The sequence below is a fragment of the Poecilia mexicana genome, unplaced genomic scaffold (genome assembly GCF_051168715.1).
Source record: "Poecilia mexicana isolate PSO_F unplaced genomic scaffold, ASM5116871v1 scaffold_3, whole genome shotgun sequence".
Lineage (NCBI taxonomy): Eukaryota > Metazoa > Chordata > Actinopteri > Cyprinodontiformes > Poeciliidae > Poecilia > Poecilia mexicana.
The window spans coordinates 19,833,689-19,860,440 of NW_028263372.1; the positions used below are offsets into that span (position 1 = coordinate 19,833,689).

General features: G+C 41.4%; 1 protein-coding gene across 2 annotated transcripts in view; it reads right to left on the reverse strand.

The window, feature by feature from the left end:
• Window positions 1-5,009: 5,009 nt before the first annotated feature.
• sbf2 (SET binding factor 2) overlaps window positions 5,010-26,752 on the reverse strand; it is a 98,716-nt gene continuing 76,973 nt past the window's right edge. Inside the window, exons 24-42 of one of the 2 annotated variants that reach the window (XM_014997183.2) lie at window positions 24,677-24,852; window positions 24,448-24,581; window positions 24,135-24,336; window positions 23,833-24,029; window positions 23,510-23,650; window positions 21,195-21,278; window positions 19,226-19,300; window positions 17,977-18,155; window positions 16,888-17,064; window positions 16,435-16,536; window positions 13,284-13,469; window positions 12,098-12,224; window positions 10,679-10,806; window positions 9,048-9,272; window positions 8,859-8,966; window positions 8,567-8,757; window positions 7,939-8,026; window positions 7,728-7,859; window positions 5,010-6,267 (exon numbers count right to left, since the gene is read on the reverse strand). In XM_014997183.2, coding sequence (XP_014852669.2) covers window positions 6,169-6,267; window positions 7,728-7,859; window positions 7,939-8,026; window positions 8,567-8,757; window positions 8,859-8,966; window positions 9,048-9,272; window positions 10,679-10,806; window positions 12,098-12,224; window positions 13,284-13,469; window positions 16,435-16,536; window positions 16,888-17,064; window positions 17,977-18,155; window positions 19,226-19,300; window positions 21,195-21,278; window positions 23,510-23,650; window positions 23,833-24,029; window positions 24,135-24,336; window positions 24,448-24,581; window positions 24,677-24,852 — 2,751 coding nt within the window. In that variant the 3' untranslated portion in view covers window positions 5,010-6,168. The remainder of the gene's footprint in view (window positions 6,268-7,727; window positions 7,860-7,938; window positions 8,027-8,566; window positions 8,758-8,858; window positions 8,967-9,047; window positions 9,273-10,678; window positions 10,807-12,097; window positions 12,225-13,283; window positions 13,470-16,434; window positions 16,537-16,887; window positions 17,065-17,976; window positions 18,156-19,225; window positions 19,301-21,194; window positions 21,279-23,509; window positions 23,651-23,832; window positions 24,030-24,134; window positions 24,337-24,447; window positions 24,582-24,676; window positions 24,853-26,752) is intronic. The other variant, XM_088004286.1, reaches the window with a different exon arrangement.

Genomic DNA, 26,752 nt, shown 5'->3' on the forward strand with positions numbered 1-26,752 from the left:
AACTTAAAGCACGTCTAGGTTAGAAAACAACATCCCGACTCCAAACATCTCACAGAGTGTTGCTTAATCCAAAAGTGGAAAGAGTATCACACAACAGCAACGACATTGTCATGCACTTGAAATGACAGTCTGGGCAAAGGAAATGTTCATCAAAGAAGCAGCCAAGAGTGCTATGACATCTGGGTTTTATGAAAATGAGGCAATAAAAAAGCATTAAAAGTATTTTTTTGTTTGTTAAAGTTTGCAACAAGCTGCGTTGACATCACAGAGAATATGGAGGAAGATCTTCTAATTGGGTATCCAAAATGTATTTGTTTTTGCCCTACATAGGAAATGCTGTGTGACTGAAACCTCCCAGACAGTACACTGAACATATTATCCATGTGGTGATACATAAAGGTGGCAGTATTATGATGAGGGGATGCTGTTCATTAGCGGTAGCAGGGAAGCTGGACAGAAAATGGATTGAGCTCATTACAAAGCAACCTGCTGGGTGCTTCCGAGGACTTAAAACTGGGCCAGTGGTTCACCGTCCAGCAGAACTCTAAATACATGACCTGAATTGCAATGGAATAGCTTAGATCAAAGCATATCCAGGTTCTAGAATGGCCCAGTCAAAGCCAAAAACCCTGAATGATGTTGTTCACAGATGATCTCCTTCTAATCTGACTGAGGCTGCAGCTATCGTGCAGGAAGATTGGAAAAAATCTTAATATCTAGTCATACAAAGCTGGTAGAAACATAACACAAACTTGCAGCCTTAACTGTACTGATTCCATAAAGTCTTGACTCATATTTAAAAATATTAAAGTTTAAGGTTTCTAACTTGATGAAATGTAAAAAAGAAAAAATGTATTTATTATCCCTGCAAAATATGTTTGGAGTGTATGCAAAGTGCACAGTGATCCATGAGCACATTAGATTCAACTAAATGTAAGTTTCAGCAAATTAAACTTGACATTTTCAAGTGTTTTTAAACGTATTCTAATACCTATGATCCGGTCTAGTTCAAAATCATCCAGACAATTTGGCATCTCTCTCAGTGTTTTCCTCCTGGAGGACTAAAAGATGTCCTTCTTCTTCTTCTATTTGAGTCTGGAACAAGATGTATCAACATCTGAAAGCTTTGAGCACCTTCTGTCATCGTCTCGGTTCAGATTTCTAAAAGGCGCTGATGTAAGATGTGCCCTAATCTCATGAGACAAACCGATACAGGAGCTGACACAACCTGCTGAAGGAGAGGCTGCATTACCTCACTTAAAACCACTTCCACTCACTCAGGTGGATCAAAATCTTCAGAGGGGAACCTGATAACACCCGATGTTGGAACTGATATCAGCGAGACAAAGCGTCACGTTAGTTTGGTAGATGCTGTATAATCTGGCTTATTGTTCCAGTAATCGCACGGCGAGATTAATTTCCCCTAATGCACGCGACGTGCAGCAGTAAGATGCTGGTGTCAAAACAAACCACTTTGAGATAACAAAGGGCCTCTGTTCGCCTCACGCACGTCTCAAGTTTTGTCCTCCGCGCCGTCGCGCTTTGGTTACAGGAGCATTGTACCTGGGTGAAGCTGTCAGAGCTGGGCACTGGCTTTGACTCGTGTCTGCCAGGCTGCACAATGAGCTTCTTCAGTCAGTGCAACACCGACGTCAGCCTGTTGTTCTTCTGTTTCTGCTTCATCTTCTTCTTCTTCGAGAGAGAGACGGCTTAGAAATGAAACAGAGTTCACGTCGAGTTCAGAGCTGACAGAGCAGGAGACGAGATAAGAACCTGCATTCACACCACTGACCTGACACCATGCACGCATCTATACACCGGCAGCGCACAGATAAGATCAGATACAGAGACAGATTGCCCAAGTGTCTGAGCTCATGCTGCTGAGATTCACCATGATGGAAAGATTTTTTGGTTCTTCTTGTTTGCTTGATTTACAGAGCAACAAGAACAAAAAAAAAAGCCTGTTTTTGTTGAAATTGTTTTTATTGCAGTGTTTTTCAAGAACTATCCTACTGTGTGTGTGTGTGTGTGTGTTTGTTTTTTCTAAACAGATTTACTGTTCACATATCTTCTTGAGGAGGTATTTATATCTCAGAATCTGAGAAATGGCAACCTTTTTTTTTTTTCTTTGTTTGTTTTATTTTAAAAACTATTCTCAGAATCGGGAGTCTGTGATCTCCGTAGCTAAGTTGCACAAGCCTTCCACATTCCAGGTTTAAGAATTTCTCTAACTGTCTCATCCTTACCCCATGTGTACGAAAAGTAGCCCTAATGCCCATGACCAATTCATCTGGTTTCCATCCAAAACATCCTGGTCCAAACTGGAAAATTTTTATGGGATAGTGTGAAGAAATGTCTTGCAGATGGCTCCTCACAGTGCTGGACTTTTGGAGGGGGGAAAAAAATGTCAAGCTGCTTTGGAAATCTTCATTTTTTAACCCCGCTTAGTGCAAATTGAATGGTTAATTGAACTTTTCTTGTGCACGGATGAGCGGCTCATCGGCCGAAGCGTGCATTGAGTAGACCCCCATGTGCTGGCAAGCTGACATCATTCTGATTTCTGCAATGGGAGTAAATGACGTGCGATTAGCTTTTAGGGTCAGAGCAGGTGCCCGCAGAGGCAAACCCCCAGCAGCTTTGAATCCTATCGCCCATATTGCTGACGCCCAAAGGAAATGAGAACACATCTAGCATTCACTGCAGCCACAGGGTTACAAGGATAATAGGACTTAGAGGACCAATGAAATAAATCAATATTACGTGTCAGCGGGGTATTTTTGGGGGTCCGCGGAAAGGCCAGTCAGCTTGTTTTTCAAGTTGTTTTATCCAATTGCACAGCTGTGACTGTGCTGAAAGAGTGTTGGATCCAAAACAAGCAGATACGTGCAGGCCTGAATTTATAGACTGCTTTTGATTTGTCTTCTTTTATTTGAGAGCGGCACGCTTCCAGCCAACTCAGGCAAATCACTGAACCTTGAGGAAAAAATAAAAAATAAAAAATGCGGCCAAGTTACACAAGATTACCATTACAGATATGCATGCTAAAACACTGCTGACCTTTGGGATGATGGAGGCTTTCATAAGTAATTTGTCATCAGAGGAGAAATCAGTTGCAGGAGCTGTAATGCACCTAAACTCACGTCATGGGTTATGTAACCAAGAAATTTCTTTCATCTTGTCCTACTTTCATACAGCTAATCTAAATCAGTGTGGTTTGATCCAGTCAGGCTAGTGCAGCCATGGAGAATCAAAAATTGGATGAAATGACTCTTGGGAAACCACCAATTCGAAGAGAAAATAATTCCAATCATGCCATTCCACGCAATCCTGCAGGACAACATCCGCTGCATCCCTCCGTTTGTGGGCCTGATCTCCGTGCCTAAAGGAAGCATCGAAAAAATGGAGGGAACTGCCAAAAGGTCTGCCCAGATGTTAGGCTGATGAAGCTTTGCACCTGCTGCCGCTACATGGCAGCTGTTCGATTGTACTGTGGGACAAAACACCCACCACATCCCTCCAGAAAAAAAAACAAACACCCGATCTCCCTCTGACCTCAGCTTCCTCCTCCGAGTGAAACCTTGAAGGAGAGCTGCTCTGATCCGCCAACCAGGCGCCAAACGCCATGAGCTCAGGCCCCAAACCACATCCACCTCTGGCAAGGGGAGACACCTGTATTCATAACAGAAAGAACAACTTGGTGTTTGGTTACCTTTAATTAAGAGAAGATCTTTATTAAATTTGAATTGTTTCTAAGAGGTCAGAGAAAAAAACATGGCAACTAGAAATAGTGGAAGTTTTCCTGTGTATCATATGACTCACTTAAGTCACATCAGCCGCTCTGGGAGGAAACAATTTCTACATGTAGGACTGTAGGTACAGCTCTTATTTAGCAGATAATTACTACTTTATAAAGCAGAAAAACCAAAGATCATATGGAGTTACAGTGAGCTACAGTGATGGTGGAACACTGACAGAGGAGGGCTGAGCAGAATGTGACCGATATGACTGGTTTAACCCAACATGGGATTAGTGTGGCCCTTTAAAATGAAGCTTACTGAAAATAAAAAAAAAGCCCGAATTATTAGCCTTCTCTCTAAAATAAGCTTTTAGCAATTTTTCTTATTTATTAGCCATGTGTAGCACACTGAATGGAGGAAGTCAATTTAACAAACATGCTAGTTATACCCCGTATGTCCCTCGCAGCATTTAGGCTAACATTAGCTTTTTGGCTAATTTTAGCTTATACAGTAGTTTTAACATACTGAATGGAGTAAGATCATCTTAGTCAATATGCTTGTGATTCTCCACATGCTATTAATATTATTTTAGCTAAACTTAGCATTGATGCTAATTTTTAGCATCAGAACGCTGGGTTCCCCCGTTTAAATTTCTTCAGAAATGTTCTAGTCGTTAAACTTATTTTCTTACCGACCACCTTTTACAATATTGGCAGTGAACACAGACATGGAAATCCCCCAAAATTCCAGCGTGGACGCTACGTTGTCAGCGTAACTGAAGAAATTTAGAAATTGCTTCAGAAATGTTGCAAAATGGAATAAAACAAAACCAAAAGCTTAAAATTCTGTAGGCAAATGTAGAAACTCATCACAAATCTTCTAGGCTCAGGAGGCCCACACAAGACCCAAATTCTACCGTTAATCTTAGATTTTTTTTTTTTTTTTTTTTTTTACAAAAGGGCAACATGGCTGCCCGCCAAGAATGACCAAAAAACAAAATACTTTCATTTGATCCCAAACAACACTTCTATCTCTTGTTTGGCTATCCAGTCAATAATGAAGGGAAGCCTTATGCGCTGTGGAAAGTGAGCAGAGAAAACATGGCTGTTCGCTAATAACACTGAAGCCGGCATCAGATTCAACATCTTCTGTAAGACCGCCATTAAGCGCTGGTAAGCGTCTCCGAGACCTTCATTACCTGCTTTGACCGACTGGTGGAGCATCTTTGATTCGCAGTTAAAGGGAAGAAGCACTCTAAATACTGAAAAAGGCTCAAGTATGTTCGATTTATTTGCAAAAACTTAGTGTCGTCACAAAACATGGTACAAAGAAGAAGTAAGAAAAAAAAAACCCACCTCTGACATCTTTGAATTGCTTCATGTGCTTGCTCTTGTAAAGACATAGGGCAGATAATCAGAAAACTGCACAAAAGATTGATTAAAAAGCCCTTAGGCGAGACAGAGCCTGCCTGGAGAATGTCAGCAATAACATAAGGTCATTTTCATTCACAACATTTCACCACAAGTAGGAAACATTCAGGGAGTTTCATCAGTAAAGTCACAAAAAGAACAAACACGTCAGAATTAAATTTAGAAAAGTAAATCCTGCTCAGAGAAGACAGGACATAAAATAAAATGTGATAAAAGTATTTACAGAAAAATAAGTGACACTTGCACTGTAAGACATTGAATAAAAAATAATTTACATTGCATGAGACGTCAAAGTTAAGTGAGAAGTTAAAACATTCAACAGAATAGCAAAACATCACGTACTTAAATATATATATATATAAAAAAAACACCTTTTGAAACCTCTGTGCAAATTCTTTTCATTTAATCCGTCACGATCACATGTACACTGTAAATAATGCCTGAATCCTGGCTGTTTGCATCTGTTAGAAAGTCAATATTTAGTAAAGAGTGCATTGCTTTAGAGCTAAGTGCAAACAAATTGCTTTTTTTTTTAAAGTTGTGCATTAAAATCTTGAGTTTTTGGCGGTTTATACTTTAAGCAGCAATAACCTTTTTACTTGTAGTAAAATATCTGATAAAAAATCTTTTACGAACTACTTTCTATATTCCTCTAAATTTAAAATTGAACCCACAGTTTTAATGGCCAGTGATATAGCTATGATATATTTTTAAAAAAAATTAACATTTCCTTGGTAGCACAGTCTCTAGAAACGTCAGCTTATGTTTGCTTTGCTCCCCGATCAGAGGGAGTGGAGAGCTGAGGCCGACGCGCTCCACCTGCAGGGTGACGGCGGCCGGGCGGCTGCAGGGGGAGAAGCAGGAAGTTGATCCTCCACCGTCAGGCACTTTATTCGCTGTGGTCCCCTTAAACTAAAGACACTTGGGCTGCCGAAGCGAGCTGCTCTCAGCCACACGACTCCTCCTCTGACGAGGGCGATATGTCATTTAAAGCTCGGCGTTCAGGCGTCGGATACGCAGCTCTGGATCTTGTCCATCCACACCTGAGCGCTGGGCGCATCGGAAGCACAGAAGTTGTAGACTCTCTTGTTGGTTTTCAGCTAAAGTTCAAAATGTATAAAATTGACACATTTATCCATGGAAAAACACTTCCACGTCCTGATTCTTCCTTATTACATTGATCCAAAACAAGATAAACACAAGCAGATGATGAAGTTACATGATTACTAAGCGATTCAAATGTTTTCTATGAAGTGAAGTTCTGTGAAGTAGAGAGTCTGCCCTTTCTGATCACATTAGTGCAGCATTGAGAGTAAAAAGCCTCTTTTCAGTCTAGATGAGTCAAACCTAAAATGTGAAGTATTCGCTTGTATTTCCTCAGCTGATGTCCTGCTGAGCAGAATCATTCAAAGCTCTTTTCTGCTGCTTTTCATGAACAGAAAAGCCAAAGCCTGAAATATTTTAGGACGAGACAAATTGACAACATGACGTCATATCTCCCAACCAAAGACCTTAAGAAAAGGGTTTGATAATTTGTCTCTTCATCACCTGCAAACCATCCAAAATGCAGCAGCCGGATCTGGCTTCCTCTGTTTGAGGATGGACTTTAAGATTTTATTTCTTACTTTTAAAAATGTAAAAGGCTTAGACTCATCATATGATATCTCTGTGATTTTCTGAACATATACTCCAGTAGGAGCGCTTAGTTCAACCAACCAGTTCCTCTTAGATGTTCCTAGATCCGAGCTAAAATTCAGAAGTGATTGAACGTTTGCAATTTGTGCTCCTAAACTTTGGAATGGCTCATCTCTTCACGGACAGCCAAGACTTTTGAGACTTGAATATTTGCTCTGAACCGATTCTTATTCTTTGACATTGGATTCTATCAGAGTTTGAGATTGTTTTACAGCAACAGTTTATGGAGAAAATGTGTATTTTACCTTACTTTTAAATATCTTTTTCTTGTTCCTATTGTTGTTATCTGGCGTGGTCAATGTCTGTTGTTTTTATGCTCCATGTAAATAAATTGACGTTGGCATTTAGGCTCTGCGACGCTTGAGTTCAAGGAACCGTTTACGATCCGACACATTACTGTCAGATTTAAGTCCGTCGCAATAAGCACCTAATGAATTAACCAGTTAGTCGCGTGATCAATTTATTTTGCACATTTAAAATGTTTTCCACTTCCAGTGTGGAGTGTTCTGTGCAAAATTAAGGTTTACTAGTAGTTCAGAAGGCAAATTTGCATTATTATGCCATTATCAATATATTACTTGAAAATGGTCTCAAAAACAACAATATCATCATTTGTCGCAATAATGAGACAATTTTTTTATTGTCCAGTTGATCCTTCTAGAAGCTACCATCCGGCATGGAGGTGGCTGCATCATGCTGTGGGCTGTTTCATTACAAGTGGTATTCGTGCTTCGCATAAGAAGGACGAAAACTACGTCAAAATTCTTCCACTTCATCACAAATCAACGAGATTAAAAGCAGACCGAGTGTCCAACCGTTGAATCAAAACGTTTCGAGTCGTTTCCAAACATCGACGTGTACTCACGTCAAAGAACGCCTTCTCGCTGATGTGTTTGGGGGCTCCTATGGTGGGTGCGGCCGGCGTCACAGACTCCACGTCGGCCAGATCGATGTGGCCCCGGCAGTTCGTGTCCTCGCCTGTGTCGTAGTATCTGAGCTGTGGAGGCATCAGAATTAACCTGCTGCTCCGTGTTCGGTCGGAGCGTCGGCGCCACGAGGAAGCCGCCCCGCCTCACCTGGTGTTTGGTGACGTCCAACACAAACCACCGAGGTTTCCAGGCTTTCAGCAGAGCGCCGCGTTTGTAAAGGATCCCCTCGTAAGACCTGGAGAAGGACGAGAGCAAGTCCCATCAGTGGGACAACAAACCCTGAGTAAACAACTTTCTGTTTTTCACTTTTCCATTGTTTCATTTGCGCAATGGGGACAAATCCGAGTCATTTTGAGCCCCATTAATAGAAATAAGGAACAGCATTTCAGCAGTGATGATGTTAGGTTTCTGAATCACTTCATCTTTGTAAAGTCATCTGTCAGAACGTCATTTGGAATTTGAAAAACGAGGCGCAGATGCAAAAACCATCAGAAAAAAAAAAGAAAACGAACATAAAGTGGATTTTAATGACTGTTTGTTCAGTCCAGAAAAAAAATATCCCAACATCTGAGCCAAGAGACTGTACTTTAACCTCTCTGTAATTGTAAAAATCACACACCCAGATTTTAAGCGAAAGTACAGACAATTCTCACAAAGATGACACGGAGCATACCGGAGGGCTGAATCATCTTCCAAATCTGGACCGGCCCCTCGGCCAGTGAATCAGATGTGTTCCTTCTCGTTAGTCTCGGAGCTCAGGAAGTTCACGACCCACCTGTTCTCCTCGTTCTTGGGGGTGAACTGGTTGTAAAGCGTTGCAGCGCGGCGGTTGATCCCGTTGGCCGTGGCCGTGCTGTGGTCGTCGCCCAGGCCGCTGTCTGGCAGGTGCAGCATGGAGCGGCGCTGGAAGGCCTGCAGGCTGGACGTGGGAATGAGGCCTGAGAGGGACAGCGACTGCTTTCGGAGCTGCAGAGAAACGCACGCGTGCGTACAGGTTTTAGAAAACGTTACATCGCTTCGTAGTTTTGCCTAATAAGACGAGTCATCTCTTCCTAAAATAGACGCACGTTTCCTTCCTGCTTGAGATCTTCCAGGATGCTCAGACGGACTCTCTCCAGAGTCGTCTGCCATTTCTCAGGGCCCTGGTTCAGCTCTCCCTCCAGCCTCTCGATGTCCTGCAGAACCAAACAAATTGCCAAAGCGTCAGGAAAGCAGCCTAAAAGCTGAAACCTGAGCCGTCGGGAAGAGACGCTTACAGTGAGAAGTTTGGTGATGGCGTCCGGCTGGGCACTGCTCACGTTGCTGTAACACGGCCACACGATCCTCCTCTTGCTGTTTGCGTTGGCGTCTGCCTCCTCCGTGCTCTCTGACCTCACCGCCATCATCCTCCAGTCGTAGCATGGTCCAGTCGACAGAGTTTCCTCTATGAAGAAGTCCCATTTAGTCAGGCTGGGGATGCTGACGCACGGCTTCAGGATCACCTGCACAACAAGAGCAGTGTAGGTTACTCTATAGAGTCCAACCTGATACTGTCTGCTTAAGCTCAGCAGGGAGTCATCTGCATACGGGTGTTAAATCACACTCCAAGGTTCTTTTATGTACCTATTTTAATTTTTCCCAGATAAATTTTATCTAACAATCTGTGAAGAAAAATCTGAAGGATTTCCTCAGCTGGATTATCAAGGAGAGCTGGAACAAACTCACATTATAGCACACATGAAGCCTCCAGCATCCATGCATTTTCAAATGACCAAAATCCGTTCATCCGTGAATCAAAGTGGACATTAAATAAGGACGTGGACAAGCACTGTCCCACTACATTCCTGTTTGGACAATCCAAACCAAACCTTTACTTTTGGGGGGTTTGTAAACCAAGTAGACTTTATTTCTACCATCATTGTAATCACAATCACCAACCTCCCAGTTATGAAAAACATAATGTTTTCTATCATTTCAAGCTCAGTTCTGTATGATAAAGGGTAAATGTTTCTCCAGAAATCATTTCAGGACTTATAAGCTGTGATATTTAGACACTGATGCAGTGGAAGAGGTCAACAGAGGAAATTACGTCAAGAGTCAAACACAAAAATAATATGTGGTCAAATCCCCAGGATCTGATTAAAATGCTGATTTAAAGCACTCTTAACCGATTGGTGTCAGAAATTCATGACCAGCTGCAGCACAGCAGCTGTTTGTGCTGTTGAGGTCCATTAAAAATCAGGCTTTGAAGTCAAGTTACCAAAAGTTCGTCAAAGAAGATAAAGAGAAAGCTGTCAAGAAGACCGGCGTAAAAAGGGATTAGAGGGAAAAATCTAGAATGTTTCATCTTCAAAAGGACGACGCACTCAATCAGTTTTGTTTAAAGTTACGGTTTCTTTTTAAGTTTGATGAAACTAGCAGAGCCGAGATTACAGTTTTATGTTTACCTGCAGGTAAACATAAAATAATCCTTAACAGCTGCAAAGATGAGTATGTGATAAATGAATCCCCACACAGGGACTGGCTTTTGTCAGACATCTACATATTTCTAATCATTTCGATGCAGTCACGTGGTTTACACCGGTAAATATGAAAATAACGAGCAGCTGGATTTACCGAGAAGTCCTGAGCAACATTTTAAAACTTTGCTAAGTTTAGTTTTGAATTGCGCGAAAAAACAGGAAAAATAACGAAGCATTTTACAATGTGGCAATGGCTTTTATTCGCTGTTTAACTGCACTTCGAACGGCTCCAATTTGAGCGTTTGCTGAGCTGCAACTGACTTAACTTAATGCTGTCAATTAAATTAGACACACGTGGTTCGTTTCACTGTTGCTGAAGCTGTAATGTTTCCCCATTTATTTTACCATCGCTGGTTTCTGCAGCGACGGGAAGCAGAAAGACTCACTTCGCTCTCCGAGGGGCTGTACAGGTAGTTGAAGAAGATGGGACTCCTCCGGTGCATCCTGTTGATACAGTCCCAGATGCAGATGCCTCTGCGGCCCTGTTTGTCCACTTTGTCCTCAAACAGCAACCCTGTTTAAAGCAGAAGCAGGTGGAGCAGATGAATTCCCCAACCCGTGAGTCTGCAGGAGATCGTTTCAGCTGACGCAAAACAACAAACAGGTCGCCATAAAAGTTGGAGGAAAGCAATCAGTGTGCGGGTTTGTAGAAATGGGAATGCCCTTTGAAGTGGGAGTTATTACGACCAAGTAAATAAACAAAAGAACCAGCAGTGATACCACAAAAACACACGAAAACAACCTATTAAAGTTTATAGAATGGACTGATAAAAAGTTGATAGTGCATTGAAATTCAGCGCATCTAATCAACCTAATCAAAATATTTCTACACTTTGAATTTTTTCAAATCACAAACTCAAACTTCGGTGTATTTTACAGGGTTTCAAACATTACCCTCGTGTTGAAATGAAGGAATGCGTTTCATTCCAAAACTATGTAATATGTTTGTAGATCTGTTTGTTGGAAATTATGAGGAATCGAAATGCTTTTGGTTTTTCTTTTCATTTTCCATCCCACAGAAAAGTGATCCAACCTCTTTTTGTTGCTAAATTTTATGCTTATCTTTATACGAAGCCATAAAAAATAGGAATAAAATTGTGGTTCTTTAAAAATGACCACGCAATTCCGAGAGTAGATATTTATTTACAATTTTATGAGCTGACCTTTCCAAAAAGCCCTGTGACATTTGCAGCGCTAAAGTTTTATTCGGCTGGCCTGAGAGCAGAAATGACTCTTTAGGCTGTAAAATGTTGCAGCCCCCTGGTTTAAGGCCGATGCGCTGTTTTAGATTTCTGCTCCACTTAGCACTTTGCATGTCAACTAAAACAATATACAGTGGTCTCATCCTACCAAGGCACATCCTTCCAAAGGAAAACAATGACCGGTGCTATCGTTTTAAAACTTAATTCAGCTTTTCCACAACTTTCTCCCCGACCTTTCTCCCGTGCCTCCCTTGATTATTCACTAAGGTTCTCTAAAATACCTCTTAAGATTATCACTGATAACATATCGCTGTATCTATTTATCGCCATCCTTCCACTGTGTATTGATGAACTGATTTGTGTTGATCTATCACATAAAACCCCAATAAAATACATTCAAGTTTCAGGGTTTAACATGACAAAAAAAAAAAGGAAAATGTTAATTGGGTGTGAATACTTTTGCAAAGCTGTGACAGTAACGTTGACACCTGTGGCTGTCCAAGACTGTTTTCATGTTTTCAACTCACTCAGTTTCTGGGTGACAAAGTTCAGCATAATAAATTATTTTCCCATTTCCCTGGTTTAAACTTTAATGACACTGACCGTGCTCCAAGCGCTCATAGTCTGAGTCCAACAGGAAGTTCTTGAAGCGGTTGGAGTTGTGGTGATAGGCCAAGAACTTTAGATAATACTGATTAAACTCAAACTCCATAGGATGTTGGTCCAGAATCTGCAAGGACATTGAAAAAAAAAAAAGAGAAGAAGAAGAAGAGATTAAGACAGCTAGAGGCCGGGAGGGAAAGTCCTTGTGCGTGTCTCCATGTGTGGGACAGCTGAGATGCCTCTTTGTGCATCGGCTTCACATCTCTCCAGCGTGCAAACGAGAAACAGGAAGGAGCGTCTCCTGTCCCCCTCAGAGGTCAGTAATATCACCACCCGCAGACACAGTCCAGACTGGACTGTGGCTCTATTGTTCCCATCCAGAAGGGTGAGGTGGCCGACAAGAGCGCTGAATATTTGAGGCCACCTGGGTCTGCTGGCAAAAACAACAGCTGTTTTGGAGATGAGGCACTTCTATTTTCAGCTCTTGTCCGAATCTCTTCTCCCTTCCCCTGTTTATAACTCTCCAGACCCCAGAAACGCCGCCAATCCGTCTTGTTTGCCAAGCCTACACTTTCAAAAGACAAATGCAGAAACTATGCGTTGATGTAAGTGTATGGGAGTGGGTCTGTGAGACCTCAGGAGACACACACACACACAAAAAACCCCACAGCATTCTTCTAATTTTGCATTTCTGAGAGGACAGATTTTTCTGGTCCTCAGCTGTGGGGGATTCATTCTTAAATCTGCGCCTCTCCCTCCTCCTCCCTCCCTCCCTCCCACCCGCCCCCACAATGCCTGAAGTTCTCCCCTCTTCCTTTCTTCAATCCCCAAAACTGCAATCTTCCACATGCGGCTTTAAACAAAAACACTGAAACACGCGAGAACAGACAGTTCATCTCTGATCACCGAGGTTACGGAGCATCTGGGTAGCAGCCTCTCTGCACACGCTTAGGTGCAATAAACTGTAACACATGCAGCTCTGAGAGGTGCCTAGTTACACAAACATCTAATTAATGACAGCTGAAAAGCTCAACTTGTCTACTTAGTTTTGAGGAATCTTTTGAGCTCACAAGCAAGTCATGAATGAAGTTAAGAGCCACGGAGGGAAAGCTGAGGAGAGGCACGTAGCCGAGGAGGAGATGCTGGAAGGTTCGGCGGCTCTGCGGTGGAGAGGCGCGAAGCTCACCTGGTGCACGCAGTCCAGGAACTGCAGGAAGATGGGAGTGAAGCCGCTGCCCTGGCTGCTGGGACTCAGATTGCTCCGCTGGCTGAATTTGTGGCCGAAGGAGAGCCACTCTTTCTCCAGGAGCACCTGGAAACCCTCCAGGGTTCGATAGAAGGGATCGCTCAGCAGCTGGATCAACGAGACAACCTGAGAAGAGAAACAACAGATAAAAAAAAATAACAAAGATCAGAGCATTCATCAGATCGACCATTAACAAGGTAAATACTTTCACACCTGCATAATACGGTTTCAGGTTCTCATTAGAAATGCAAAGTCAAATCGACCCCGACTCAGGAAAGGCTAGTGGGAAATTTAAGAATCTTATTTCTTTTCCCATCAGTGAAAGCATCTGGTTGCTGTCAGGTCAGGCTGACACACACACTACAATACTGAAAAAAATAAAAACATGAAGTCAGACTGAGCACAGAGTTATAAAAAGCCAATTAAAGGAAACTGTTTCCTACAAGGTAACGTATAAAAATGAACCATGGACATGTACGGGGTCTATTTAGGAGAGAGCAAAGAGGGTTTAACTATAAGCAGAAAACAGGAAGGCTGAATGAAGTACAGATAAGTTGCTCTCAATTTTATGCTAGAGATGTCAACTTCTGTATTTCATGCAACACGTTGGATTTGGCGCTTTTAGCTTTTAAGAATTCAGGAATTAAGACAAGGATCAAGTTGTTAACTCTGCCATTTATGCTGACATATTTTAAAAAGTGTGTTGCAATACTGTAAATGTGAGAAAGTTGAGCCGATGTGATCCCGGTTTGAATAGGGACCAAGGGACCAAGTGTGGGAAAATCAGTTAATTTAGAGGCCGGTTCATTAGGATGTTTCATTAGGTGAATCTTCATCAGCGTAGACAGAGTGTTTGCAGAGTTTTACATGAGATGTCTAATGTTATTAAATCACTGCTGATAAGTTTGATTTATAAATTCTCTAGTAGTGGGAAAGAAAGTTCCTGGAGGAAAAAAAACAAACAAAAAATACAACTTAGAAATATTTTAATCTTTTTTTTTTTTTTTTTGCGTGTACGCAAATTCTAAAGACACAAGAAAAAGAAAATTTGGTCGAACTTCAAATTAGTATTTTAGCTACCAGCTATTTTTGCTAAAACCCTAAACTGCACATGCAAACAATGAACTGACCACCATGCAACATGCAGTTCTGACGTCTGATCCTGAGAGAGCATTTTAAAAGAAAATCAGAGCATTCCTTCACGCTGATGTCGCGCTAAATGATTAAATTGAAATGAGTGGAACTTTGACATCTCTTGCTGAGCACATAAAGTATTGTGGTCATGTCTCTTTTCTTGATGTTACAGCCCAATAAAATGGCAATGCACAATGAACATATCATAGCAATGAAGTAACTGAATTTTTCACATTAATTTTTACTCTCTGTTGCCAGAGATCGTTTCAAAAACAATCTGTAAATGATATATGCTTTATGCAACACTGCTATTCAGAAATATATCAAGGTTATTAGTGTATTTTTGTAATTTGCATAGACAGGCAAAGTCCTGATAACCATCAAAAGTCATTCTTCATCGCTGGACTAATCAAACAGGCCGAAAGCTGTTTTATTACGTTTATGCAGAACCTGTGATGTATCAACTTGCTGAGCCGCACCCGCAGCTCTCAGCAAACCTAACGCCGTCACACAGCCTTGATCAGAGGTGCCTAAGTCCAGTCCTGAAGAGCTACTATCATGCAAACCTTAGATGCATCCATTACCAACACCAACGAAATGAATAGCTTGTTACCAGGCGTCTGCAAAGCTGAATGACACGCTGAGGAGGGGACTCTGCCGTTTGATTCAGGTGTGTTGGAAAAGGATGCAGTTTAAAGCAAAGAAGCTCTTGATGACTAAATATGGGCTTGACAATCATCTTAAAAAATAAAAACAAAAGCTAATTTCTCAATATTTATATTCGAAACCATTGAGGCACACTTGTCCAATTTTTACTAAACAACTATTAAGAACCACTTGTCCATACATGCTGTGTGGTTATCCTGCTTCCCTGCCCGCGTCCTCTGAGCTAATGAGCCTTGACGCGTGTCGAATGAGCAAGAAACAAAGTTTAGGCTTTCCCTTGTGAGGTTTACTAGAAGACCCTGCCCTAAGTAGTGAAAAGTATCTTTAGCTTTGGCAACTAAACGAAGCTTCTGAAGAAGTGCGATGAACAGTGTGTAAGAAAAAACAGAAAACAAAAAAAAGCAAAGACAGTTCTGTATCCTGTCTGCTGGGTGCCTATGAAGTGAGGCAGGGAGAGCCAAAGCATATGGATCCCATTTGTTGGTGCCGGGGCCGAGCTGGACCTGGCCTGCTGGAGCCGGCGGCCCATGGAGAAAGATGCTCAGGGCCGAACACGTGCCGCACATGAGGGAACCTCAGAGAAGCAGCTTGGGGCCTTACAAGCCTCATAAACATATCAGGAGACTTGCATGAGCGCAGGTCACCATGGAAAACATGAGCTCAGAAAACAAATAAAAAATGCTAAGATACCGACAACAGATCCGCACTTAGACATGTTTACATACCTACAAAATCAGAACCATGAGCCCAGAAACCAAGATTAGATTTATGACTGATTTAGTGAAGCGAGGTTGAAATAGAGAGTTTATCATCATATCTGGATATCGGAGACGCAGCCGATCAGAGGATGAGCGGGAAGAGGAGAAACGGCATATTTATGAATCACACATGGCTGCCTCTGAGGTGCGGTGTGAAGGTACTTGTTTCTGCTTTCAATCTCTATAAACTACTCAGAAACAAAGTGTGACACGACAGGACTCCTCAGCATGGCTGCGCAAGCTAACGATTTACGGGAAGCTCTCCACACGTAAAACAATCAGCAGGAACCAAAATGATTCAAAGAGGCATTTAAACCAAAGAAATTTTTTCACAACACACTCGCAGCACTAATCAAATCACATAAATCCTCACTGTAATGTGGACAGCACATGGAAACTGGGTGTCTCACTTGAGATCTTAATCAGCAGAGATCTGCCAAAAGTCTTTGTGGATCAACTGATCTCACTCTCTTCCTCACATCTGCATGCGTTTATTTGTGTCGCTCAGGAAGGCATTAATGCAGCTTTCTCACTTGTGTGGTGATGTCCCAGCCGTCCTCCAGGCTGAGCAGGATGGACGAGCCGCTGTCCAGAAGCTCCACCAGAGACAGGGCCAGCTGCAGGATCTTGTGAAGCTGTGAGACATTGACATATGTGCATGTGAGCAAATATAGACACATTTATCCACCATGGACATGCTGCCGTGTTCGGTCTGGGGGAAAAGGACTCATTCAGCGCTGCTAGTTTCCCACAGATTGTGTTGTGTGCCAAGTGCAAGGCTGCAGGGGGCCAATCAGATAACTAGCATGCTCTCAGCCCTGCTTTAGAATGTGTTTCCTTTGGGAAAATGGCTTCAGAGTGGATTTATTCACATAATTTATCCATGATGTGAATCTGCTATACAGGATGACCCTTTCCTTCCCACATAACTTTCAGCCGGACTTCAAGTGAATATCTGTGTTGTAGATGTGTTGGCTGTCAGTCACCTGCAGCATCCACTCAGATTCCTCCAGGGCTTTGAGGAAGGAGTCCTCCGAGTCGGAAAAGGGGGCGCTGGGGGCGCAGGCCCTCAGCAGCTTCTTAAATGCAGCTTTCACCTGACGGGCGTCTGCAAACTCCACCGGCACCAGTTCACAGTTCAGGGAGGAGTCCAGTCTGAGTCCCTGTGTTGTGTTCACAATCAAAGGCAAGAACAAGATAAATTTAAATGCTATGGATTTGTCATTGTGGTATTAAGGAAACCTAAGTTTCATCATCTGAATTTGTCATTTGCTGGTAGTTTGAGTTAACAAGCACCTGAACTCCGGTACAGTATTATATAGCTGATGGGTGTAATTTCCCAATACTTACCATAACTGTAAACTCTGGTAGGTGAACATTATGCAACTATGCAAAATTCACATTTTGCACTGTTTTATACTTTAAACTGCTTCTAAAAACAACCCAAGCGCTTAGAAAAAAGACCTCCCAATTATTAAGTCACAGTTGACAGGCACTACACCGTTACTTAGCAACCCTAGTTGAGCCCAGCCCGTTGCCTGCCAACCCAAGCTGAGCTCCAGCATGTTTGGCCAGCTGGTTTTACCACTGTATGTGCTGTACAATGGCTGCTGGAAAAGAGAAGTGTTTGGTTGTTGACTTACTATCCAGAAACCACTTGATGCATTCTTGTTGGTTATGGTGGAGGCTCCACTTCTGCTTTTCAAATATGTTTAGTTGTACAATTGCGCATGTGTTTGCAGCCATTTTCACTTGCCCATAGACCTGTACTAACTGTTTAAGGAAGCACAATAGATCATCTTTAAATGTTCTGGATGATGCGCTACTTAAACACTCTGCCATAGTTTTCAGGCAAACATTAACGGAAACATACATGTCAAATCGCAGGGAAGGAACATGATTTCTATAGATCACGACAACAATGTGACCACCACGACCTAAACAGCTAAAAGAAATATTTGAACCTGTGTTCACGGATCATATAAAAGGAGAAATTAGGTCAAAACAGCATGAATGAGCTACAAATATTTGTGAGAAATAAAACTTATCAAAGCTTCTGGTTTTCTCTTTCTCACCCTGAGATGTGACTTTTCTCCGAAGATGTAAAAGGCGGCTCGATGCTTTCGGAGTTGAGCCTGCAGACTGTTGCTTCCTGCAGGGGGCGCCAGATTCTTCCCTGCCAGTCTGGCGCCCACGTCGCCCTGTGACGGGTGCTGAGAGAGTCTGCCGCTTGAACGCAGACTGGCCCACATGCCTGCAAAAAAAAAAAAAAAGAAAAAAAAAAGTCACATACATTCGCACACATGCAGGAGCCGGCTTGTCTGAATGACACTAATGTACACATGCTGTCAAATACACTACGACTGAATAATGAATAACGTACGACATGCAGACTGCATTCACATGCACAGCCGTTCAATTTGGATTATATAAACACCTTAATGTTCAGTGTCTGCCAGCAAAGCAGTTGCCTGTGCGGATCCGAGATATTAGAAGCAGAAGTTGCTGGAATTCTTAGCGAGTCAACAAGTCTACGAACCAATTTCTACAATAGCCAGCATGCCATAACGTCCAAACATCGTAAATCACCATTGAGAGAAGTGATTTTTTTTTTCCACAAAAATCACTTTCAGTCCTTTTGAATTTCATTCATTTTTCCAAACGCTTTAAAGCAGACACGTTTTATAGGAGCTTTTAATCGTTTAAACTAAAATCCCTTCAAAATATGCTGAAGTTTATTTTGAAACATATCGAGTTTTATAAGCTCTCTGTAAAACTTTTCATAGCTACAATCAGCTAACTGTTTACATTTGAAGCCAGCCCTGATGACAGGGTTAAGATGCCGATGTGAGCTCAGTTATAAACAGAAAAACACTGGCGTCACACATACAGCAAATATATCTGCAGGATTTCTATTCCCTGGCATGCACCTTTCTTGCTTGCTAAGTTGACGTGTCTTCTCTGAGCTGCAGGATTTTCATTACGTTTGAGTCTTGTTTTATGACAAATGGCTTCCTCTCCTTGTCGTTTTGGACCCGGCTCGTAGCTGACCACAGCAATGCTGAGCCAAGACATGAACAACAGAAAAGGACCACATGAAAGCAGCCACTCTTGCTTGTGAAAAACCACAGCTCCCAGAGGAGCAGCCGCGAAGTCAGCCATGATTAGCAGGATGTTACCCAAAGGTCTAAGCAAGAGCTGTGCAGCAGAATGAGCCATGTTATTTGACCTGGTTAGTGAGCGTTTGTGTAGATTAGAGGGAGCAGAGAGGCTGAGGCTCTACAGATGTGTTAGAAAGGAGGGGAAGCAACAGTTTCACTATACCTTGATTGTGGATTCTTTCCTTAGTGGCAGGTTTTTGGTTTGAGTGAGCGAATAGTTTGTCTCTGTACTCAAGCACTGGGAGGTTGTTGGGTACAGGAGAGAGGATGGGGCAAATTAACGTCACCATACCAACCAAACCTACAACCTCACACACACATGCAAACAAACAAACAGTAGACTGGGCTATATGTAGCAACAATTTAAAATTTACTTTGTTTTAATGACTGGGGAAATGATTGTCATACAGCAACATGCATGAATGAATTTTCCAATGTTATGATTGGAGGAGACAAAAAAAAAAAAAAAGACCAGATTTAGGTTTATTTTGTGCAGAGAAGATGTGACGTGTTGTTTCCTAAGAGCAGTGCATGATGGCACCCCAGGCGAGCGCCAGCCTCCTGGTGTCCCAGACACAGCTAATCACATAACCAATCACCATTGAAGCCCTTTCTGCATAAAAAGCATTTTTTAATATCGTCACAACTTTTTTGCCAAAAATGAATCATCTTTTAGCAAAAAAGAAGTATTGAATTTTGTTTGCCAAAAACACTTTTGGCTAAAAAAACTGAACATGGATGAATGGATGAATAAATATTAGCATTAAAAAAAAAACATCAAAAGATCTTCTACATACACTGTATAAAAAGACACAACCATCTTTCTTGCACCGTTTGATGTTAATTCAAGTTAAATGTTTTGTCTGAGGTCAGGCGAGATTACCAAAATCACTTCGACCCGCTATAAATGACAACATGATTACATATTTTAAACTTTCTTTAAAATCAAATTTTAAAAATCTAATTTACATGAAAAAATGACAGTCATAGTTTTGGTCCCACAGAAAATCTCAGGTTAAAAACATCTACAAATTTTTTTATACAGCATATACAAACATCTAGAGTAAAATGTAGATATATATATATAAAAAAAACACAAACAATGCTTTAAGAGTCTTTAAGAAAATGTCTAAATAGTTGAGTTTTTGCACAGCTAGATCAAATACAGCCCAGATTCAAAAAACAAAGTTGCCATTTTTTTTTTTTATTGAATCATAAGTCACTAATCAAATATAAATTCAGCCACTGGCAGTGTTTAGGGTTATTACACCTTACACTGTGCAGACCACAGGGAGGCGCCTGTTAACTAGACATGTAATTAAGCAAGTGAAAACTCTTCTAATAACTTTTTTGGGTGTCATCGTGCCCCTCTCCCAGTTTTGCTGCTGCGAGTAAAAATGGTTTAGCAAACAATTTCAGACATTTTCATAAAGATAGCATGACAAAATACATCTAATTTTGCAACCAAGCAAAGAAAACAATCCTAAAACTGAAAAACCTAATTATATCTCTAGATTACCAAATATTTTCCCAAGGTTTTTTCTTGCATGCGGTTCTCGTAACTCAAAAAACTGGGAGTAAAGCACTCGCCAGTGCAAAACATTTAGGAGGTGATGTGTCATGCTTCCACTAGTGAGCTCAAAATCCGCTGAGTCAATCTGAACAATACTTTTGCCTTTGACCTTTATACTGAATTGGTGAGTAATAGGTAATTAATGCTGACTTTGAGACAAAAACACTGTACTGAGGTTTCTTTCCAAGAGTTCACATTCCAACACAAGCAGTCACAATAATATAACAGCTTAACGGTACATTATGTCTTCATCTGGTAGATAGCATTACAGCAATGCTAATGAGTCCCAGAAAACTACAAGCAAAAAAAAAAAAAAAACAGATGCCATTTATGAATTTCACCCCAATGAAATATAAATATTTCTAGAATTTTCTCACCACACAAAGAAGCTTAATTTTCACAAATGAAGAATTTAAATTTATGGAGCTATTGAATTTACACTGATCTCATAGACGTGGTGTTGACGTGACACTTGTGTTTCATGTTTCACCCGGCAGCAGAACCACACACACACACACACACAACACTGAATATTTGAAAAGCAACGTGAAACACGCACCTCCTCTGGTGAAGCTGCTTGAGAATGGGATGTCCAAGTGGACGGGAGCCATCTTTGATAACCGCGACGTTCTTCTTTCACTGCCTGAAGGCGAAAGAGTGACACAGCAAACAGGATGTAAACACAAGTCGCACGCTACATGTATAGAGTTTCAGAATGAGAATTAGATGAGAACTGCATACTCAGTATGTCTACATAAGCTCATAGTGCCACAGCAAAATCTGCTTGTTTGTTTTTTTACCCTTCTGAAAATCCTTTCTGATCCAAAACCAAGAGTTATTTGAGCTAAATGTGCAGAAACTGTCTGGGTTAGCAGGATTCAGGCAGGGCTGGGAGAAGTCCGAGATGAATGAACCAAGGAAAGACCTTAGACAGTCTGGTGATTCTGACATAACCTTTTATTGTACCAATTTCCTTTTAAATCCCTTAAATACAAACAGTCTCCTTTTCTTTCTCCGTCTCTTTTACTGGACATTCGCACACAGACATATACATAAAGATAAGTCATTAAAGATAACTGCTGACCACACTCAAAAAGGGAGAAAGCAATTACCTGAGAACAAAGAAAACAAAACAGAAATAACTTCGACAAATGCTGCTGTGCACTTTCTTTTTTATCGGAAGAAATGAACTCTATGTGGCCTCTTGTCCCTTCAGAAAACAAGCTTAGTTTTTTTTTCCCACGAGAGCCCTAATGCTTCCCCTTGAAGCTAAATCAGGTCAGGTAGGGGCAGCAGGCAGCAGAGAAGGCAGCTTAACCTGTTGATATTTACTGATTATTTTTTAGTTCAGTTAAAATTAAAACTTGTCTTAATCTTTCAGTTCAGAATCTTGTTTGGTTTTATAACAGTAAACGTTTTTGGTTTTTTTTTTTGAACCTGGCAAACCAAGAACGAACATGCGTCAAATTGTGATAAGATGATAATAACTTATTGTAATTTTGGTGTGTGTGTCGATATCATTGACCAACAATTTTCAAATCCTCACGCACTTCCAAGAGCAGCCTACATTTAATAAATCTGCCCCAGCTTCACTTCTATGGGTTAATTTCTAAAGAGACATGGAAACAAGTTCGGGTCAGAGTGCGTCTCAGTTGGGAAACCTTAAGGTGTGTGAGCAGTCCGACTGGCAGCAAAGGCAACAATGACTTTTGTTCTGTTTGCTTTAAGCAGCCCTTTCTCATGCCCCCCGCTTCAACTAGGAGCCATTACTGTTAACTGATAACATTATTGGCCTTCTGCCATTTTCATGCTCTGGTTTTCAGCTCCTGTGCACAGCAGGCCAACTGGTACGGCTCTATATGAAAGTCCATCTTTACTGCTCTAGCTGGATTATAAAAGCCATAATAACATCAGACTGCAGGAGTTCGTCAACATGCAGACAAAGTAGATTTTTTACAGTACAGTAAATCTACAAGATAAACAGAGGCCAAACATTGTCAGCAGTTTGTCATTAAAAGCAGATAATGTTATGTACAGCAAGGCACAAAGACATCTGATTATCATCAGCGTACGGTGTAATTTAGTTTAAGTTTGTATGTGAAGAATTAGACGACGATTACAGAATAAAAACGGAAACATATATCGTCTAAATAAATGTTTTTCACACTATATTGTAACTATCCTGGTGGTACTTATGTAGCTTGTAGTCATACATGGCATTTGGAACAACTATTAGAAACTCTGAAACTTCTCAAAAGAAAAATTCAGAAGAGAAAATTTGAAGAACTATCTCTATAAACTGAAAAATGCCACAGAGAACTGGAAACAGCTCCTGGTGAATATTCATGCTATATAAGTCAGACCTTGGACCTAAGCAAACAAAACCAAGCTTCTAGATCGAGGTTCAAAAAAACTAGAGGAATTTGCTAATTGATATTCTCAGTGTCCAGCCTATTGTTAGCGATACAAGCCGCTAGCAATGCATTTCTCAGCATTGTGCTTTCAAACATTACAGCCACATGTCCAGTAAAGAAGTTGGTATAGCACTACGTGGAAAGGTCTGACCTAATAAAAATGGTAAAAAGTCCAAACAACACTTATTTACAGCAGCTATAACCAACATCCATATGCAGGGCAGTCATACTGGATTTTGAGGTTGAGGTTGGTAAGAAAGAAATTTCCTGAATAAAACTATACCTGATGATCAAAAATGTGTCACATATTTAAATCTGATCATGAAGTGCGAGTGGATACTAATATATTTAGTTTTCTCTGTTTTGACACCAAGTCAAAAAAAAACAACAACCTGACAAAGTCTACAATGGGCTTTGCTACGAAGAGTTTAACAAACCAGTGGTTCAAATACTATTTTACCTGGTGAAAGGCCAATGAGGGAGCGATTGGACAAGGTGTTGGTGCCGTTAATTTTGAAGATGGTTGGGATGGAGTCAAGAATGGCTTGAAGGTACTTCTCCTGTTCAAGGCTACTGGATGAATCTGACGAGGAGGCTGGTGCTGAAGACAAAAACAGAAAAGATAACCACTTTAATCATAAAACTTGTGTTTTCTTTTCCAACCCTGGTCACGTTTTTGGCATAATTTTTGCAAGTCGTAATCCAAGGCAGCAATCTAGCAGATTTATTGCCAAAAAGCTCAAGTTTCTAGAATTTTCTGTGCCTCTTGGAAAGCAAACCCACATGCTGAGGAAGTGTTCTGTGACTTGAACAGCCCCACCATACTCTTGCCATGGAAGCCTCCTGAGCGCATGAGCACAGCTTTGGTCCGCGGATGTTTCCAGCACACAACAGGCAGACGGTTGTGCCTGTAACATCGTGCTACTTTGTGTAAACTGCTGTCTTGCACGGCCTGAGGTACAACCAGTAGCCCTGGGTAGCTGAAGAGAGTGTGGGGGAGAAGCAGAGTTTTGGTGTGATATATTGGGGGAAAAACAAGGTTGAAGAAACGTGAAGAGACTCAGGTGATCAGAGGGCAGCCGTACCTGCGGCAGAGGGAGTAGAGTCTGTTCACGGCTGTGATCCTGAACTGATCGCCTGATTTGGAGCGAGACGAGCTGACCGTGATGGTGCTGAGACCGAGACGCTGGTAGTCCCGGAAACAGGACTGCTCCACCAGCTGCTCCATGGTGGACTTCTCGGATGCTCTCAAAGTGCTGCTGGGTGGTGGTTCACCGTCATCGGATACTAAATACAACATACAAAAAACACAGAATTACATAGAGAAAACTTTATCCTAGTCTATTTCTTTTTTTCTTCACAGTGAATTAAATATGTAAAAACGTCTATTTTTCTCACTTGAAATGTCATCATCTTCTTGCCAGGTCATCCGGCTGCCTCTGTCGGCCTTCTTCAGCGAGCTCTGACTACCTCGGCCCATCGTGATCTTCCCTGCCCTCTTCGCACCTTTGACAATGGTTTTCGACAGTGTTCTGTGAGGAGAACAGAGCAGAGCTTCTATCTGAGGCTTCATTTCATTACATGTGATTGATTTAAAACATGGCATTTCTGCCCTGAGTCTGCAAACCTGAAGCCAGTGTTTCTCTCTTTTGGTTTAGGAAGGATCAGCTGAGGAGCCGTTTGTCCTGCCGCAAAAGCAAATGAGCTGAAGATGGACTGAGGGTAGCGGATCCTCTGTAGGTGCTTCCTGAAGATCTCCACCACCTCTGAGCTAACCTCCTCGTCAAAAGCTACTTTTATTAACTGAAATAGAAACACAGAAAACATGATTACTTAAAAAGCCACAGTTTTTTAACAAAATATCAGACGCCAATATAAAAATTTACTCTAGAAGACACAGCATGTAACGTTCTAGCTATGAGCCTGTGTGTGTGTGTGTGTGCGTGTGTGTGTTTCTGTGTGTGGGGGGCGGGGGGTTCGGGGAGGGGGGCGTTCAACAGCGCACGCACAGCCAGTGCAGAAACAACATCGCGCACAGGCAGAACGACTGGACTTAGTTTGATCTGTAAAACGACAGGAATGAACCATAAAACAATTTTACAGCAGAGCAAGTAAAGAGAACGAAAACATGTTTCACATAAACAGCTTTTTGTCTTTGTTTCTGAGAAGCTTGTAACACCGAGACCACAGGGATTTTTAAAAGATATTTCACACTCAGTGGAACTCCTTCCAAAAGTATGAACACACCCGTAAATTTCAGGTTCCTTTTTTTGTTGACAGACATTGCTATCAGGGGATATAAAAACATCAAATTTAAGTGAAACAATGGAAAATAATATGATGCTTAAAAAAAAAAAAAAAGTGGGTCTTATCAACAATCAAACTCTCTCAACTCTGAGCTGATAGGCTGCGATTTCACCACACATTCCTAAAAGAAAGGTTTACATACGATGAGTGCATCGGCTCCGGCCGTTTCCAGAAACTTAACAGGGTTGAGGTCAGACGACTCCGGCAGCCATAACATGACTGATACCAGTTTGGCCACAGCGTGGACGAGGATCAAAGGTCGGCGCCAAAAAGCGTGACACAGTCGGGGCCTGTTATTCCGTAGGATGGAGTAACCCAGCACTGCAGGTGATCGCAGGTTGAAGGAACGTCCACATCGGTGGACTTCCAACAAACATACTGGCATTCAAGCAACCATAAAATCGTAATTTGTACTCCCTGTATCACACTGGCTGTTACAGAGCTGGGGAAGAATTTGATCCAAATAGCCCAGTCAGTTCTGGGTTTAAGACTCTGTCTCAAGGTGATGTTAAGAAGTGGTTTCTGAAAAGTTGCACAATCTTTTTTATTGGATTCCTACAAATGTATTTATTTAATTCCCAAAAGCGCACCACTTCTTTGAAGCTTTTATGAATTACACAAATATATATTTAGCCACAATAATTAGCTGGCAAAGGAGAGTTAAGGGACATAAAATGAAATCTTTATTCAGCAGTGTAATCTCATGCAGGCGATTTTCTAACAACTCGACCTTCAATTACGTAAAATGAGGAGAACTCCATATAAAGTGACACCACAATAGTCTGTAATAAAATAAAGTGATTTTTTTTTATTTTAATCACTCTTCAAAATGGTAAAGACAAGAGACTATGCCATTCAATTAAAGCTGTAAATTGCTACAGTGTAGATGGATAACTGGAATTGGACACAACATAATTAGTGGTGGGGCTCGATTAAAATGTCTAATCAAGTTAATTGCAGGGCTTTCATTAATCACAATTAATCACATTTTAACCAAAGCTATACATCGACAAAATAAGCAACATTTTAAATTCAAAAACCGTTTCTGCTGCTAAATTATTGAATAAATGGGCACAAGAGATTAATAACAGCAACATGTTTTGCATTGAGGTGGCATGTTAAGCTTTAATAGTTTGGGTGATGGGCTAACTCCTCCTTTCTCCTTTTTGAAACAAAAATTAACCTCCAGTGGGCAAAACAAGAAAGGTTTTGCCATCTGTCGTTATTTGCAGATGTCGCTTGTGCGTCAGATATACAGGTGTACCAGAAATACATCACATGGCTTCCAAATGGAACCTTTTTATATAAAAACAGGGAATAATTGTGTTAAAATCAATGTAATTAATTTAAATGGATGCATTAAAAGTTCAGGCTCTAAATATGACAGCAACTTGTC